Here is a 17,570-nt window from a genome sequence, read left to right as displayed (position 1 = left end):
AGCACATGGCATTATTTGTTCAATTCAACTTTTATTTCTAATTAGTTTCATTTCTTTCTCCTCCCCTTAGTTACTCTGTTTCCCTGTGACTTTATTGTTTACCATAAGACTTTCAACCTCTTCTCAGTAGGTTGTAAAAACTCACTTTTGGCGCGCACAGATTTCTCTTTTCCATTGTTAGTCATATTCTGTCTTGATCTCTATAAATTCCAAATAGATATCGTGGTAAAAGGAGAAGTTAGTGACTGTTCATTTACTCATATGCTGTGGGTCAAAAGGGTTTCTTTGGTGGTTCCCTCCCTTTAAAAATAATAAAAGTAATAATAATAATAATAATAATAAACACATGAAGAAGAAATGGAATAGCAGGTAAGGTCTTAAAAATCAAGACTCATATTTTAGTACTATATTGATCATTCTCTCTGTATTCGCTATGTTAAAAGATCTTTTTTGCAACTTGTTATGGAGGTTTGTGCTCTGTTTTAAATGCTTGATATCCAGGAACTGACTGAGAAATCTTTCTTGTTTTTCAGATGATAGAAGTCAAACGGTTCTCCCCTTAGTGAAATCCTTCTGTGAAAAGTCCTTCAAAGCAGATGAATCTATTCTAGTTTCTTTATCATTCCATTTAGGGAAGCTCTGTAATGGACTATATGGTATGTTTTAATTATCTTAAAAAAAAAAAAAAAGAAAGCTTAAAAATGAGAGGAGCTCAGAATATTTGACATATTTCTAAATTTGACATATTTAGAAAATAGCCAATTAGCCTGAATTTATCTGTGAAATGATGTTTAGGAAAGCACATAGGGAATTATAAATTTAAAATAATCTGCCTCATCAAGGTTGAATTTTGTTAATTTCTTCTAAAGTTGTGTCTCTCTGTTTATTGTTTTTGTTATGGCAAGGACAGAGATGGAAATATGATGGTTTTGATTTATGGGTTTGACTGATTTATTTTGATACTTTTTGGATGTTTTGGAGAATTAGAAGTTTAAACTTTTGAAACTAGAAGCCTTTGAGATCACATTGTAATGTGTATGCTCACTTCTGTGCTAGATTTGTTTGAAGCACAGAACAAAAAATTTTTTTCTCTGGACACTTTACTATTGTTTGTCATGTGCAGTCTGTGAACAGGGGTAGCTCAAAAGATTCTGTTATTCTTTTTGTTTTGAGTACAACTGCCCCATAAGCACCTAAGCACTATTTCTCTTTCCCAGATTTGAGCAGGTGATGTATATTTGTATAAGCATGGTACTTTCCCTCTGTTCTGATAGAAAAATGGTCTAATGTTTTAAGGCCATTTCAGCTTTCTTGAGGTCAGTGACTAATAGCTTTCTCCTCTGTCTTGAGTACCCAGAGGAGGATTTTTTTTTTTTGGGTTCTTCTCTTATTACTAATATAGTTATCAAATTATTGCTTTTGATTTTTGATGTAATCTTCCTGTTTACATTCCAGATGGTTCTGATTTTTATAATGTTCGTCCTTGCATGTTCATATACCTCATGCTTTAGCAGCATGGCCTAATTTTTCTACTTCCTATGTAATTTTTCTGTGTCATTGAGGTCCATAAAGAGCTCAAAATTTAGTCATGAATAATCAGTACTAGTAGAAAAACAAATACGTTCAGTCTTGCAGCTAAAAATTACTTCAAGATAATATGTAATCAGAAATTAAGACTCAATCTTTTTGTAGTTAGTGTTCACTTTCTATAATTATTTCAGTTTCTGTAATTTTCAGTCTGTATAATGCATACTGATGATACTCCACTAAACCTGAGGGAGGAGGAGAGAATAAAAATTGATATACTTGATAGGTTCATAAATAGGATCTGCTTTTTGGACGTTATTGACAGCATATGTAATGAGAATAACAAGTGACTAGCATTTTTCTTTTTTTTTTTTTTTCTTTTTCTTTTTTTTCTTGAGGCATTTTTACTCCTGAGCAGCACTTACGATTTTTAGAATTTTATAAGAAACTTTGCACGTTGGGTTTACAGCAGGAGAATGGACACAATGATAATCAACTACAACTTCAAACTCTGGAACAGGAAAAGAAATACATTTCAGTGAGGAAGAACTGTGCTTACAATTTTCCAGTAAGTAAGCTATCATGCACATCATTCACACATTAACCATTTTTAGATACATTCTAGCCCTCCCATGCAAAGTTCAAGTAAATGGCTTAGTGTAAAGATTGTCTAAAAGTATTACTATAAAGCTTTCTCATTGCAAAGTTTCAGGAAAAACCCTGGAAAGTTTGTACTAGAGAGTACTTTTATTTACATTTTCTCAAAACTCTTAGCACAACAGCATTGAGAAAATGGCTTTGAAACAGAGTTTCCTTTTTTAAACCCTCCAAAACTGGATGCTCTGTTTGCTCTGTTCGTTCTCAACTCTGAATAGTTAGGTTCCTCTTTTGCCATGGTTCCTAAATGCAAAAAGTCCTTTAAGGCCTTTAAACCTAGTGCTGTATTCTGTGTTTTGATTGCATTTGTATTTAAAGCAAATGTCTTTGTTCCAAGAGCTAGCAGGTAGTTATTTTTGTACTGTCTTTTAAACACAAACACTAAGGTTGTAGATAGACACATCTGTTGGTTTACTTGAACAGAAAGCAAGGTATGTAAACACTCAGTTGTGTTGAAAGCTAGATGCTTGCTCTGCTACATGCTAAAACACTGTTTCTTTCTGAAGCCTCCAATTTCTGCTTCCACTAGTTTACAGAAAGATTAGCAATATTTATAAAACTAAGGCTTGATACTTGGTGTTTCTAATCTGTGTCTTCAGAGAAATCCTGCAACGTGTCTGTGAATCCAGATTGGGGGTACTCAAATCAGGAAGCTATCTGACACCTGGGTTTTCACATGGTCACCAGAAATGCTTCACCTCCTCTTTATAATCAGAACTCTGTTATCTCCAGGTGTCTTTCTGGTTGTGTTTTCATCTAATGATCTCTGATAGTATCAACCTTCTTTGTGTAGTTAATTAACAAAGCCTTGTTTTTCCACAGGCCATGATTGTTTTTGTGGATCCAAAGAATTTTCATTTGGAACTATATTCCACATTCTTCTGCCTTTGTCATGATCCTGAAGTTCCAGTCAGATACACTATGGCCATGGGCTTCTATGAAGTAGGTCTACAAAGGTTCTTTGTTATTACTTGAGCTCTTTTCTGTTTTATACCATTTACTTCTTAAACTTACACTTGTGATTGTTAAACTAAAATAAAAAGACTTGAGAAAACTTATTAGTGTGATTTAGTTCATCATATGTATTCAGTCTCTTTTGCTACACAGTTATAGCTTGGGTACACATGTTTAGTGGCTTGACTTTTGGCTAGAGCAGGTTATTATTGATAATTGAGTTCAGAAGGAAGAAAAGTTTGAAGAAATTTAAAATGATCAAGTATTATGTAATCACATAAGGGAATATAGTAGTTAGAATATGTCAGGATTTTGAATGCTATTGCCATGGGTCAGAGAACAAATTAGAATCAAGGCAAAATGAGTTCTTTAATTTCACAATGCAAAAGAAAAGAAACTTGCTGAAAGAATAAGTTAAGTAAAAGAATACAAAGCAGATACATAAATGTGGAGAACAATTAAATGCGAGACAAGCAGGAGAAAGGCTCTGGTCCTGAAACCCTTCTTTAGAACTGTACAATTAGCCATCATGCTAGTAGTGGAGAATATTTATATTTTCTGAGTGCCAGTTAATTGCTAAAATTTAATATGCAAATACTTTGAAATTTATGCAGATATAAAAGCATGCATACTTTTATTATTCAGTTTTATATAAGCTCTGCTATATTATTTTCAAAAAAATTTTGAAATGCACCACTGTGTAAATGCTGTTGGCTATGTGGGGTGAATTCCAGAAATGAATATACGTCACTCTCTTGCTTTCAATAATTCACACAGGGAGATCTTTATCCAAACTATTCTTACTGTTTTGCTGAGAAACTTTGTTTCACTGCTGGAGCCTAGATTTTTATCTCATTCTGTAGCTGGAGATAATGAGAAGTTAAACAGCTTCCTAGAAGCTTTTAAATCAGTAGTAGAGCCATAAATGAAGCTAAGGTAATTTTATTTCCACCATCTTTAGGAAGGCAGATAGATTTCCAGTTGTCTGTTTGCCTTTTGATGACCAAAGTAATTGCTGAATTGTAAAATTAGCCTGTTGCTCTGCATACTTTTTCATATCGGATACTTAATACTTTTAAGGTACTATTTCTGTACAAGAGGTTATTTTAGGTAAAAAATATCTGTAAGATTAGGTGAATGTGCATTTATTGCTGTTTGATTTATTTTTAACACCATACGAAGGCAGCCACATGTCAGAGATGAATAATTAATGACATTCACTTCCAGGTGGATATATATGTTTTTTCAAATAATTAGTTATTTCCCATTGGAAATAAGCTCATTGGACTCATGTAAAGAAAATTGTTAGAAGTATCTAAATAACTACAGATGGTAGAAATCTCAACCTCAAGTATATTTCATATTTATTGTAAAAACTTTTTTTGTAGTTTGGAGATTTCTGTTTCTACAAAACTTTATATGTGACGTATGAGTCACAAGAATAAAAAGCCCTGAGTTAAGGAGTGAAACCTTCAGAAGGAATGGCAGGAAATGTAAAGTCCAGAACTGATTAAGCCAATTTCTGTATTTTTTTTTTTTTCCTAAATTATAGAGCTGAGTGACTGTTCACTCTCCTAAGGAGCGTGAAGTGGCTATTTAATATTCCAGAATGAATTTCCCTGGCCTTGTATTGCACTCTTAAACACTTTTGAAAAACATGTTAAATAGAGTTAATCCTAAAAGCATGCTTCATGGTTAGACAATAGATTTTGTCAACCATACTTTAGAGAAGCATTTTTCATGATGTGATGAGTAAAATGTGTGTAACTTCAGAAGGCTGGCATTAAACAATTGCTGCATATCCCTTCTTCATGCCTGCTGCAAAGTAAGCACGTGTAATGTGACTGTTAGGGTTCCGTGGAGCTGAAGAGCTTTTCACCTTATTATCTTGCTGTCATTTTTAGGTTGCTAAGCTTTTGAATTCTGGTGTGTATACAATACATAAAGAGCTGGTAACACTGCTACAGGATGAGTCACTGGAGGTAATGTACTCTCATTGCAACTTTCTTTTGTTTGCTACATTAAAGCAGATTATCTAGAGGTTTAATAACTCTAATAAGGCAAAGTGTTGACTATTTGATACGATCAATAGCTCTTACCTGGGTTTCACAATCTTCATAAAGACTGCAAGACTTCTGTAGTTAAGGAAGAAAATAGGAAGATGTTTATGTTTAGTAAACTCACAGTGACTGTATTAACGTACTGTATTAAATCCTCTGAGTAGGTAGAAAGTATTTAAATAGTGTGCTCTTCTAGTCCAATTTCAGATACTAAAATCCTTTTTAAGCATTTTAAGTAAGGTTATTTTATTAATAAGGCTATATATTATGTTTTAATTTGTCAACTATGGATTTTCTTAAAGCAGGAAAGATTCACCTGGCAGATATCCAAAATACATGTTTTCATGTCTGCCAGGACTATTATTTAGCTGTCTTTGAAATATGAATCTTTCTTAAGAATGAAAGTTCATGTTTGAATATTTTATGGTGTGTGTTGTATAGAAAGCTCTGACTGTGATAATATAGTAAATAAAAGCTATAGTTCTAGTTTCCTTAATTGAACCTTACTCAGATATTTATATTGAAATACTGGATTTAAATCCCAATCATCACCAATGTAAATAAGTTACACCTTATTCTTTTGTTTTTACTTTCCTTCTTTTTAACATTGGTGAGAGAACAGTCACATCAGAGATGCCTGTAGGGACATATTAGTGAGAGAGAAAAATTGAGTCTAGTTAATTTACAAACCTGATTCATGCAGCCTTTCTTTAAATAGGTATTAGATGCACTGGTAGGTCACCTTCCTGAAATCCTTGAGCTAATGACTAACGGAGGAGAAAACAGTAGCTCCGAAAGCAAGGTCAGTATTCTCATGTTTTGTAACTTAGTCTCTAAATGCAAAGGAAATTAGCAGCAAAGTTGTTTCAGACATACCAGGTTTACTCAAAATACTCGTATAAAAAGTCTTTCATGATTACTTCCTGCATTAAGTAAACAAGCTTCTCTGATTTTTGGAGTGTTTGTTGACTTTATAGCCTCTAATCTTCCAAAACTTTTTTGTATATAAACATATATTTTAAAAAATTGTGTTCTTTTTTTCTGATTAATTCTGAAGTGGCTAAGTAGGTCAGATTTAGAAAATCAAGTTGAAAATCAAATTAAATGCAAATAGTGGGTTTTTTTGGATTTTTTTTTTTAAATTGGTTCCATACTTGAGAAGTGATTATAAATACCAAACCGTCATCAGATGTTACTTTCATACCTAATTTCTGTTAGGAAGAAGTGCCATTCTTAAGGTTAGGGAGCTGAATTAGGACTTGGGAGATACAGTTCTCAGCTTTGCTAATATTTGTGTGTGGCTGTGGATGCCATTTTATTTGGTGACTCCATTTTCTCAATAACTGCATTTTCTCAGCTGTAAAATGCAACTTTTATAAGATCATTCCCAGTCTCTAGATGCTGCTTTTACTGGAGCTTGCTATGTGTAGAGGTATCAGATATTCCAAAGACTTTTTTATATGGACAAAATTCAGTCATCTTAACATGAAAATAGGTCAGATGTTTTCCATTTTAAATTAAAGAGGAAAAAAGAATCTTTCTTGGTTTGAGAAAGAAGCCCAAAGAGGGATATGGTAGTGGTCTACATACAGTAGCTTTTCATTGTCTGGCAAAGAGGTTGGATAAGAAAGAATCATCCTAACAGGAAGTGGAGATATAACGAATTGGATACTGGAAAAGCTTTTTGACTAGTTAATCATATAAACAATTTAGAGGAGATTGTATATCTCAATCATCAGACTTTTTTTTAAGAGCAAGTTAGACTAAGTGTAATTGATCCTATTTAAATAGACCAGTTAGTTAACCAATTGCTTATAATCTCTTCCCTCCTTGCACTCCCGTGACTTTTTTTTTTAATCATAGTAATGTGACAGACAGGTTGGAGATGTACAATTATTTTAATGCTTATATTTTTATTTCTAGTTATTGTCTATCCCTGACCTGATACCTGCATTAACAACAGCAGAACAGAGAGCAGCAACTTCTTTAAAATGGAGAACACACGAGAAGTTACTACAAAAATATGCCTGTCTCCCTCATATCATATCAAGTGATCAGATTTATTATCGTTTTCTTCATAGAATGTTGACAATCATTTTGACAAACGTGAGCCTTCGTGTCTCTTTTCTATTGTTCATGATATTTTAGCAAAGTTAGCATCAGTTATCTGATATGTGTTGCACTACTTTCAGATTGATATGTAACGTATAAATAATGCTTCTCATTGTATATCTTGTATCAGTATGTTCTTTTTCTTTGTGTAAGATTGAAAAAGAGCTCTGAGAATGTTTCTCCATTTGAAGAGCAGAGTTTGCTACACTTTTTTTTTTTTTAAATTTTTTATCAGTTTATTTTTAGGTAAATCAAAATCATTTCCTCTGAGAGGAATGCTTTTTTTTTTTTTTCCCTCTCCTTATTCTAAGGTTTACCTTGGAGGATTACCTTGCATGGTATTCCATTCTTTATGAAATATTTTTTAATAGTTTTTAATAGTTTTTAATTCTAAAGTTAGTTTTTAATTTTTAAAGTTAGTTTTTAATAGTTTTTAATAGTTTTTAATTCTAAAGATGAATTTTAATAGTTTTTAATTCTAAAGATGAATGCAATAAAGAAATGAATGATCTGTGAATTGGTTAAACTTCCTTATTCTCCATGCACATATGCTAGTGTTATTCTGAGATGTGTTAGAGTAATGCTTAAATAGAGTTTTGCTCTTGTATGAGTGAAGGCATAAAAAGAAGAATTAGAATTCCCTTTTATCAGTAGAAATAGTAGCTGACAGTTAAAATATAAATTTAACTTAAATATATTTCCTTGAAATTCTTAAATAGCACTGAATGTTTTTTACTTTAGTGTATTTGAATTAAAAAGTGAATGCATAATATCCTGTGTTGATATAAGCTCCATCACTGTGTTTTTTGCATTAGAGTAGAAACTTTAAATGCTGATACACACCAGAATAAAATGCATTTTTTTTTTCTTGATAGCTCTTCTCTTAAAACATAGGTTCTTGCTGTGCCTCATGTGAATTGTATTTTAGGTGACTAATACTCTATTCTTCTAGTCTGCTTGGCAGGTTAATATTTTTCTGTGATAAGTCATGGTCTTTCTTTTGGGTATAGCAATATAGCATTGTTGACAATAAAATTAAGGAAAAAGAATATGTTATACAAGGTGTTTGAATGAAACATGCAAATGTTAAACACTTCAGGGGCAAATTTCTAGGCAGCGAGCACTTTACAAGTAGTTATATCTGCAAATGAAACAGTTCCTGGCAGCCGTAAATCTATAATTTAACAGAAGTTTGGAGAAAGTAACAATATAATGTTTTCTGACTATATTTGCAGATAAACTACAGAATAAACATGAAATATTTTTGAATCTATGATATCTATTAATTTTGAAATGTGGAGAGTAGGGTAGGGAGTATTACTAGAAAAGAAAAATTTCCTAGCAACCCATTTTGAGTCATTAGTAAGGATGAATATGTAGTGTTAAAGTGCAGGTAAATGCCTCTGGTTTAAGTGCAGAGTATACTTCTTCAAAATAACTCGCTCAATTTTTAATTCTTAAGCACCTGAAATCACTAGAATTTAGTCTTTATTTTTTTTAATAAATAAAGTATTTTAAAATTTGAGTTCTTAAGCAAATTAAATTTTAATATTTATACCTTTTTTCTACTTTGATTTACAGTGTGCTAATGCCTACACATACTTAGATTTTTCATTTTGCTAATCTGATAACACATTTTTTTTATTTTCAGAATTTATAAATGCTAATTTTCAGCTATTTTTCTACTTCATAAATTGTATACATTTTAAATCACGTTCTTTTAGTTATGTTTAATTGTATTTCCTTTATTTCTTTCAAGAATGTCTTGCCAGTCCAAAAAGCAGCTGCTCGAACTCTCTGTGTTTACTTACGTTATAATCGCAAACAAGAACAGAGGCATGAGGTCATTCAGAAACTTATTGAACGTAAGATATTCTTTCTTTCTTTGCTTAGAGAAGCCAGTTACTTTTGACTGAAGATGTCATTATGGTTATATTTATTAGCCATAAACTCCCCACCACCAGTCGCAGGATTATGGTTAGCAGCCCTCCAGCTCCATTCATCTGGCTTGCCAGTCAGAATATGTGAGGAATACATCAGAAGTCTCCAAGTTGACTTTCCAGCCTGTGCCATATGTTCTAAAAAAATTTGGAGGATTGAAAGGTGCTCATTAAGAATCATTACCGAGCACATAATTGTTTTAATGCACCTGTGACATGATTTGAAAGGCACACAGGGGTATGTTCAAGATTTTAGATAGTTCACTGACTATTTTGGATTTTTTTTTGAATGGTTGAAGTGGCAGGGGTTGAGTTTCTTGCCCTCTTACAGTCACTGTCAAAAATGCCTACTAAATTCATTGGGCTTAGGCTTCCACCTAAGGGAAGATTTGAAATGCATCTTGTGACAAGTATGAGTATTATGTTTCAGTCAAAAGTTAACCTTTGTAGTGCTTTCTAACTGACAGTGAAAACTTTTATAGGTAAGACATGTGTATCGTTATTTTTCAGAACTGGGCCAAGGAAAAAGTTACTGGAACAGACTTCGTTTTTTAGATACCTGTGAATTCATTATGGAACTGTTCTCCAAATCATTCTTCTGTAAATACTTCTTTCTACCTGTGCTGGAGCTTACACATGATCCAGTAGCAAATGTGAGGTCTGTACCAAGAGTGTAAAAGAGGCCATGACCTCTGGAGAAAAATTGCCTAAAAGTGTACCAATGAATGCTAGCATAATAGTAAATAGTAGTCAAATATGTGACATTAATTTGTTTTCCCCACAAAATTTTTTAAAAGTGCATGTAAAATTTCTCTTAAGATTTCTCGTGCTTAGTATCTGCAAAGCATTTCGGAAGGGAAAATTTTTCCCGTTGTTCAAAAAGTGTCCTAAAAGTAAAAAACAATTATGACTTTTTATTGTCAGTAAGAGAGATTAAAATTATAATTCTGCAGAAAAATAGGGTAAGAAAGTTACTTTTGCTTTATCTGTTTGATAATTGTTTGACAAATGTAAAACAGAATTTTTTAAAAATGTTTGACACATGCAAAGGCTTTAGTTGGTTAAAACTTTCGACTAGGTTCACGAGAGGTACAGGGTTAGAGAAATGGACATGGATGCAGGACTCACTAGTGCTCATTCTGAACATAGGAGGAATGCAAAGTGAGAAGTACGCAGCTCCCACGAGAGAGAGAGACTCTCTGAATAACCCTGACTCTTTGCATCGCCAGTTTGGGGTTTGTGAGCTTTCCTAAGCAGATTTCGGAGCTTTGGGAAGTGCTGTGTCAGAGGACTTCTGCTGCAGAGACCTGATCCTGAACATTATAATCATCAAAAGGAAAGGAGAAGAGTAGCAAAGGAAATAGCGTGTCTCCTCAAATGACATTGTGTCTCTTGTTATGAATTACTACCCCTATGATTCAGTGCTTCTCACTAGAGGTGGTAGAAAACCTCTGAGCACAGAGTAAAGGAAATGCGGAACTCCCTGCTGAGGCTGGGAATATAGGAGCTTGGGAAAGAGCAGCAGCTGGTTACCTGATAAAAAGGAGCTGATTCATCTGGAAGTCACCAAAACTCCACCATGCCCATATTGAACATGCAGTGCGCTAGGGTTATGATGATGGAAAATAAGAGAATCGGTCAGTTTGGGTGTAGGATGCTGTTTGGGGGATTTGTCAAAGGTGTGGAGTTACAATAAAGGAGTGCATGTGTATAAGAATTAGCAATAGGTTAGAAGAAAGTACCACAGTTTCATGAGTTGAAGGAGTCGCACATTCCATGCTCTGTTAATCCATTTCAACATCATATTGCATGAAATTTAATACATAGGTAGTTCAGTGGTCAGACCTTAACAAATTAGCAAACTTTTTATGTTTTCACCCTTTCCTACTTCATTAAAAAACCCTGAAAAATAATTGAAGAATATATTAGTCTGTTATTCTTCTTTATACATGATTGTTATTTATTTTTATAATGATAAAAATTTTTATCCAATATTTATCCATTCTTTGTATTTCCTTTATTTTTGTAGTGACTATTTTCTTAGGTAAATACATTGGGAACAGATTGTTTGGTAATAACTGCAATCAGAAAAATGTCTTTTTAATCTTTTATCTTCTGACATGTATAATTTATCCCCTCATCATTTAGATATCTAAATATATAATACAGATGCTGCATTGCAGTTTACACAAGCATAATTTGCACACAGATGTGTGCATTAGTGTCAGTATTTACAGTTTATTACTAAGTTAAACAGTACTTAAAGAGACTGAGTATAAAGAACAACTTACTTCAAGAAGAACCCAAACTATTTTGAGTCACTTTGTACTTATATGATAATATTCATATCTCATGTCATCATTCTAAAAGGATCATAATAAAACAATGAAATAAATGGTAGTAATCCATTATTATGGATAATGGTGTTATGGATAATGTAAATCATTACATATGAATTATGGTAGTAATAAATAGTAGTAGTTGATTACATCTTATAAACTTTTTAATTGAAAAGCTTATTGACATGATATTAAAATTTAGTTTAAAGTTAGAAATAACTGGTATTGTATTTTTGTCCTTTTTTATCAATTATTTTCTGAATTGCTCTCTAACTTTTTTGTTTTTATTATCCCTTAAAAAAATGTACATTTTAGTAATGGGGTTAGCTGAAAAAGTCAGTCCTAGATATTAGCTGATGATTTTAAAACACATTTAGGAAATTACTACTCCATCTTTCTGCAGAATGGTATGACTCTGTAGTATGAATGTTGTGAAGGCTAAAGCATTTTACAAGTACAAAAAGCAGTCAGACAAATTTTGAATAAATCTTTTTACAATTATTAAAGACAAAACTATCACCTCTGACACAGGAAATCTCCAAAACTCCAGACACAAACCGATGTAATAGGGAAATATTACCACATTTATGTAAATATATTGTAATCTTTTCTTAGTATTCACTATTAGATGATATTGCAGTTTGATCAAATGCAGCAATTTTTATTTTCATAAATGTGTGAAATATTTTGTTTAATCCGTGAAGAATTTTAGGTTTTAGCATTGTAAAAGAGCTGTGCATGCATTTTTTTGGAACTGTTTGCACATACATGATGTGCATTAAAATCCAGACTAGATTTAGTCAGCTAATGAAAGGTTCAGGCAGTACCAGGGAAGAAAACTAGATGAGCAAAGGAATCTGCAGTCAAAACCAGGAAGACAGGGTAGAAGAAAGCAGACTTGATTCGTTTTGGAGCCATTAAACAGTTTAGTTTAGTCTGTCTGATGCAACTTCATCTTTGTAATTGTGTGCAACTACTTTCACTACATACATGTTCAGGCATGAGGTTCTTGTGTACCGATAAACCACATTTCAAAAGTGTTCAGGGTACCCAAAGGAGTTAGTTATGTAGATCCTTTTGAAAATCTATTATTATTTTGAAATTAACTTATCTAATCTGATTATTTTGAAAATAACATTTAACAATTTAAAAATAATTCCCTAAATAATACCGATAATCCCTGCTGATTACATGGCTTGTCATCTTAAATTTTTAGTTCTTTTGTTAAATCAAATTGCTAGTATGCAATAAAAAAAGTAATTATACAAATAACGCATCACAAGTTGAATTTTTACTTTTTTTTTTTTTTTTTTTTGATAGAATGAAGCTGTGCTACTTGTTGCCAAAAGTTAAATCTACTTTGAAGATTCCCACTGACAAACTTTTACTTCAGCAACTGGAATTGTGTATAAGGAAACTTTTGTGTCAAGAGAAAGACAAAGATGTGCTGACTATTGTAAAAAGAGTAAGCATTTTTCCTTTCCAGCAACACTTTGTATTGGAATTAACATTAAAATTTAGGATTGTCAAAGTTATGCTTTCTGTTGATATTTATTTGTAATTTTGGACAATTAACATATAGTGCACTGATAGAATTGGTATTTCCTTGTTTTACATACACAGGATTTTGAAGCGTTACAGCAACTCTATGATGTGGATATTCTGAAAAAGATTTATCTCTAAGAAATGTCCATGTTTGGTCTCAAAGATGTCATGAAGTAAAGTAGCTGGCTTCCTGATAGGGGAAGTAATTAAGAGGGATTGGATGTCCACATGACCAAGAATACTTATTTCCCAGGTCCATGTTTCAGCCCAAGCTCTCTTTGAGTGTATTTTAAGTTGCATATAAATGGTCTATTAATCCTTCACTGTGAGTCTTAGTGGGGCTCTGAGAATGTTCTTTGACAGTTGTTAGCTTTAAGCATTAATAAGACAGTAATACAAGCATGGGATTCAAAAGTTTAGAGGAGAAAACAAAGGAAAATATCACTCTTCTAAGCTTTCTTATCCTGTCAGGATTTTAACTAAAATTGTGGCATGCTATTGACTAAGGATAAATACTATTTTAATTTTTTATAGACAGTGTTAGAACTGGACAGAATGGAGATCACTGTAGATGGTGTAAGTATTTACTAGCCTTAACATTTGCTAAGCACTTTTAATTCCTATTTTCATGTAATCATATTTGTTTTTATTAATTTTATTCTGAAGTTTCAGAAAAGATTTTATGAAAATGATTTATTGGACCAAGAAAAAGAGAGACAAGAACTTCTCCTTCTGGAAATGGTATATTTTATCAGTACATTCCATCATGTTTTGATTAATGGTTTTAATTAATAGCTTAATATCAATAGGGAAATAAGGGAAGTGCATACAATGGAAGAGTTTGGTGAATTTATAAACAGTATCTGATTTTATTTTACAGTAGAGTTAACTCCTTCAAAGTAACATATAATTTTTCTTCTACCTAAATGTGCTGGAAATGTGATGGAAAGGCAAACTGGAATTTCTTACAAGATTTTTCTCACTTGACTCCTCTATAGCTCTAAAAATCAAAAATATTTGTGGTTTTTTTTTTTTTTTTTTTTTGAGGGAGCTTAGCAGCTTGCTAGACCTTTGTGACATAATGAGTCGAATAGTTAAACTTCTGAGAATTCACATGCAACTTCTATAGGGGAAGAAACTACTGTCTTAAATTCTTTTGTGTCAAGCGATCTGAAGATTGTGTGTGTGTTACAGACTTTCCTGTTAAATAAGAAGAGAATGAGAGGAAAGAGGCCACTGCAGCCTGGAGTCTTAATGTAGTCTTCACAGAGCAAAAGGAACTGCAAAATAGCTAAGACTTGGAAGAGAAGTCTGCAGAATGCTAATGTTTCTTTGCTTTTCCAACTCGAAAAGCTATTTATCATCAGTCAGGGCCGCTAGCAGTCAGGGCCGCAAGCAAAAGCTGCAGCAAACAGTTCATCACAGCTTGCAGCACCTTTCAAAATGTGCAATTTTTTGTTCTTCCTCCTCTATAGGCTAATGCGTGAGAAGCTGAGAACCTAATGGCCTTTAGAAAAGGGTAGATTATGCTAGCACAATTCCTCTGATTTGTAGCAGGACAACTCTTACAAGTTCAAGACTATCTGAGGAAAAATGTCATTTCCTTTGCAGGACTGCTACAGAAACTGTATATGCAGCTCTCTTTCGTATCAATTGGTATCCCAGAACAATTTCTTGGAGGCTGTTGATTTTCTTATTTCATAGTGTCTTCTTTCACAAGTTCAAGCAACCTTTCAGACTTCTCCACCTGCTAAGCATGAGTGACAGTGTTCCTGGGGTACCTGACTTCCAAAGCAGAAAATATATTTGTTCAGGCCCATACATCTGGGAATGCATCAGAACTCTCATTTTAACCCTGAGCTGTTTTACTGTTCTGCTTTCTCAGATGTGTACTTGAGTCAGTCATCATCTTCTTCTTCGCAATTTTCTAGCAATTGGGACTGTAGAGCAGGAGCCATCTGTGACATGGGAATTAGATAAGTTCCCTTAAAAGTCTATGTTCCCCTGTGAGATTTCCTCCACATAGCTTATCAAATTCCGCAATCTGTTCAACTCTGTCTTTAGTGCTGGATCTATTTTGTATGAATCTATGGTCAGTGTCAAGTTGTTAGAGCTCTGTAGTTCACCTTTGAGTTGTACCTTGCCAGAATGATAGAATAATTAAGCTTGGAAGAGACCCCTCAAGGTCATTCAATTCAGCCTTCCTACTCAAAGCAAGCTAAACTGGAACAGGTTACTGAGGGCCTTATCTAGCCAGAAGTGCACACTAACCTACCTCTGCCTTGATTACGTCTTGTCATCAACCAGTGTTTCAAGACAGAGATTCAACCTTTGTTCTCTGCCACTGCATGCAGATTCAAACACTTGAAGGTTCTGCAATTTTTAGGTAGGTATAGATAATGTTTTTATAGCAAAAGCAGCCAGGAATGCAGTGAAACATTCCCAGGGGAGCTATGTTGTGCAAGATGCACAAGTTAACACTAGTTCTGGAATCTGTTAGATAACATTTTTCACCCTAATTCTACACCTAAAGTTTAAATGAACTCCTGTACTTCTGTGATGTATCACACTGATATGGGCATCTCATGTGTGTCATAAAGACTATGTTAAACACTGCCTGTTGGAGACATGCTTTTGTGGACCTGGAGATATATAGAAAAAAAATGTGACATGTTGTCCCAAATTGATGAGTACAATTGAAGCCAGTTAGCTGTATCTGACTGGTCATGTCAGATGTGTTAATGAGTTTCCTTAATTTTAGTAATTGACATAGTAGAAACTGTATTTCAGCAACCTTGACCTGAAATAGTTACCTCTTTTCTTATTTAGTAGGTATTAATTAGAGTGAAATGAAGAGTATAGTGGAACAGCTTGGGTACTCTCAGCACATTTTGTTATGACTGTGGCACGGAAAGCAAGCTAATATTTAACTTTTTGGTATTTGAGTGATACCTATTCATAAAGAAGCTTAAAACTTCTTAAAGTTATTGATGCAGATGTACTAATACAGTCTTTGGGCTATGAGCATGCTAATAGAAGGTATTTTAAATCTACCTCGTATTACAGAAAGGCAAATAAATTTCTTAAAATTGAAGAAAATAATACTTGACTTTGTTTTCCATGAAGACTTAACAACTCCAGAGGTTAATTTTAGAGCTTGAATGCGCTTGAGCAAATGTGATAAGCAAAAGCACTTGGGAAAAAAATTTCATTAAATTGTACATTTGAATTAAAAATATAACATATTTCTGTTAATCTTGTGTCTTTGTGCCTCTTCTTAGCCCCATCTGACATTCTGTTTATCTTCTGCTATCAGAGCAGCTGTATAACAAAATAATTGGATTGTCAGCCACTAATTTGACTTGAAATGACTTGAATGTCTTTTAAAGTCCTCTCCTCTTTCCCCTCCACCTCTCATCCCCTATTCAAAAGAAGAATAATATCTTCTGCCATTCTTCCAGATTTAACTTTACTATTTTATTAGTAAATGTTATAAATGACAACTTTAACTCTGAGGTTCCTTCACAAATAACATGAATATTTTTCAGTATGACTTTTGTATGGCATATGTACCCTTGTTTAATGCAATATTATTTAATTAGGTCTCTGGTTACTTATTAAACTTAGCTCAAATTACTATTAGAGATGAGAGTAAAAGTTAACTGTATTTTGGTGGGTTGGAGGTATGTTCTTGTTTGAAAATTTCTGATCTGTTTGAAATGCCTTTTTTTTATAGGAACAATTAGAAAAAGAGAAGCAGCAAAATGAAGGAAGAGCCACAAATATGAGTGATAAAATGTTTGAAAAAAAGCGTAAGTTTACATACTTATGTGCATATTTGTGGCACGTGGGTTATTCTTAAGCTTGGAAAGGGAAAGAAGGGAGCAGAACACAGACACTGTTCTTGCAGTTAATACCAGAGTTTAATAAAGTGACAACACTTTTAAACTTTATTTCTAATTGTGATTGTGAAAGCTGGCCTTCGTATATTAGAAAGAAGACTTTTGTATTTCTATATAAATAGAAAATTTTATTTCTATAAAGTACTGTTAGTTTTGGATCTATATTTTTTTCCTGTTGGGCCACAATGTAGTTTGTGATAATTCTGTAGTGCTCGTAGGACTGGATTAGACTGTTTAACTGTTTAACCCAGGACTTATGCTATATTCCTTTATTTGAAGTTAAGCTATTTAACAGAAGCGTTATTTATATTGGATTTTTTTTTAGGTAGAGACAGTAAAACATCATCAGCATTGGCAAAAAATGTACCTCTTTCTTTTCCTGGAAGCTCTTCTAGTGGTACATCAACAGGTAAGAATTTCTTAAAAATTCTACTAGAATACTTTCATCTTACATATGTATTTTAAAATCCAGGAAGCTTAAAATCCATTTAGCTCTTGTGAGGCAGTTTCGCCTCATATACAGATGAAAAAGAT

The 17,570-nt window shown here is 33.1% G+C and overlaps 1 protein-coding gene across 1 annotated transcript in view; it reads left to right on the top strand.

Moving 5' to 3' along the window:
- Positions 1-17,570, top strand: part of PPP4R4 (protein phosphatase 4 regulatory subunit 4) — a 58,166-nt gene that overhangs the window by 32,633 nt on the left and 7,963 nt on the right. The window contains exons 9-21 of the mRNA XM_026046612.1: positions 534-656; positions 1,926-2,095; positions 3,007-3,126; positions 5,043-5,120; positions 5,917-6,000; positions 7,122-7,304; positions 9,070-9,175; positions 9,761-9,908; positions 12,910-13,054; positions 13,669-13,710; positions 13,801-13,875; positions 16,871-16,946; positions 17,362-17,445. Of these exons, the coding sequence (XP_025902397.1) occupies positions 534-656; positions 1,926-2,095; positions 3,007-3,126; positions 5,043-5,120; positions 5,917-6,000; positions 7,122-7,304; positions 9,070-9,175; positions 9,761-9,908; positions 12,910-13,054; positions 13,669-13,710; positions 13,801-13,875; positions 16,871-16,946; positions 17,362-17,445 (1,434 nt within the window). The remainder of the gene's footprint in view (positions 1-533; positions 657-1,925; positions 2,096-3,006; positions 3,127-5,042; positions 5,121-5,916; positions 6,001-7,121; positions 7,305-9,069; positions 9,176-9,760; positions 9,909-12,909; positions 13,055-13,668; positions 13,711-13,800; positions 13,876-16,870; positions 16,947-17,361; positions 17,446-17,570) is intronic.

The sequence above is a fragment of the Nothoprocta perdicaria genome, unplaced genomic scaffold (genome assembly GCF_003342845.1).
Source record: "Nothoprocta perdicaria isolate Ctin4 unplaced genomic scaffold, notPer1 scaffold_108, whole genome shotgun sequence".
NCBI classification, from domain to species: domain Eukaryota; kingdom Metazoa; phylum Chordata; class Aves; order Tinamiformes; family Tinamidae; genus Nothoprocta; species Nothoprocta perdicaria.
Note: the sequence above shows the minus strand (reverse complement) of the source record. Positions and strands in the feature narration are given on the sequence as shown.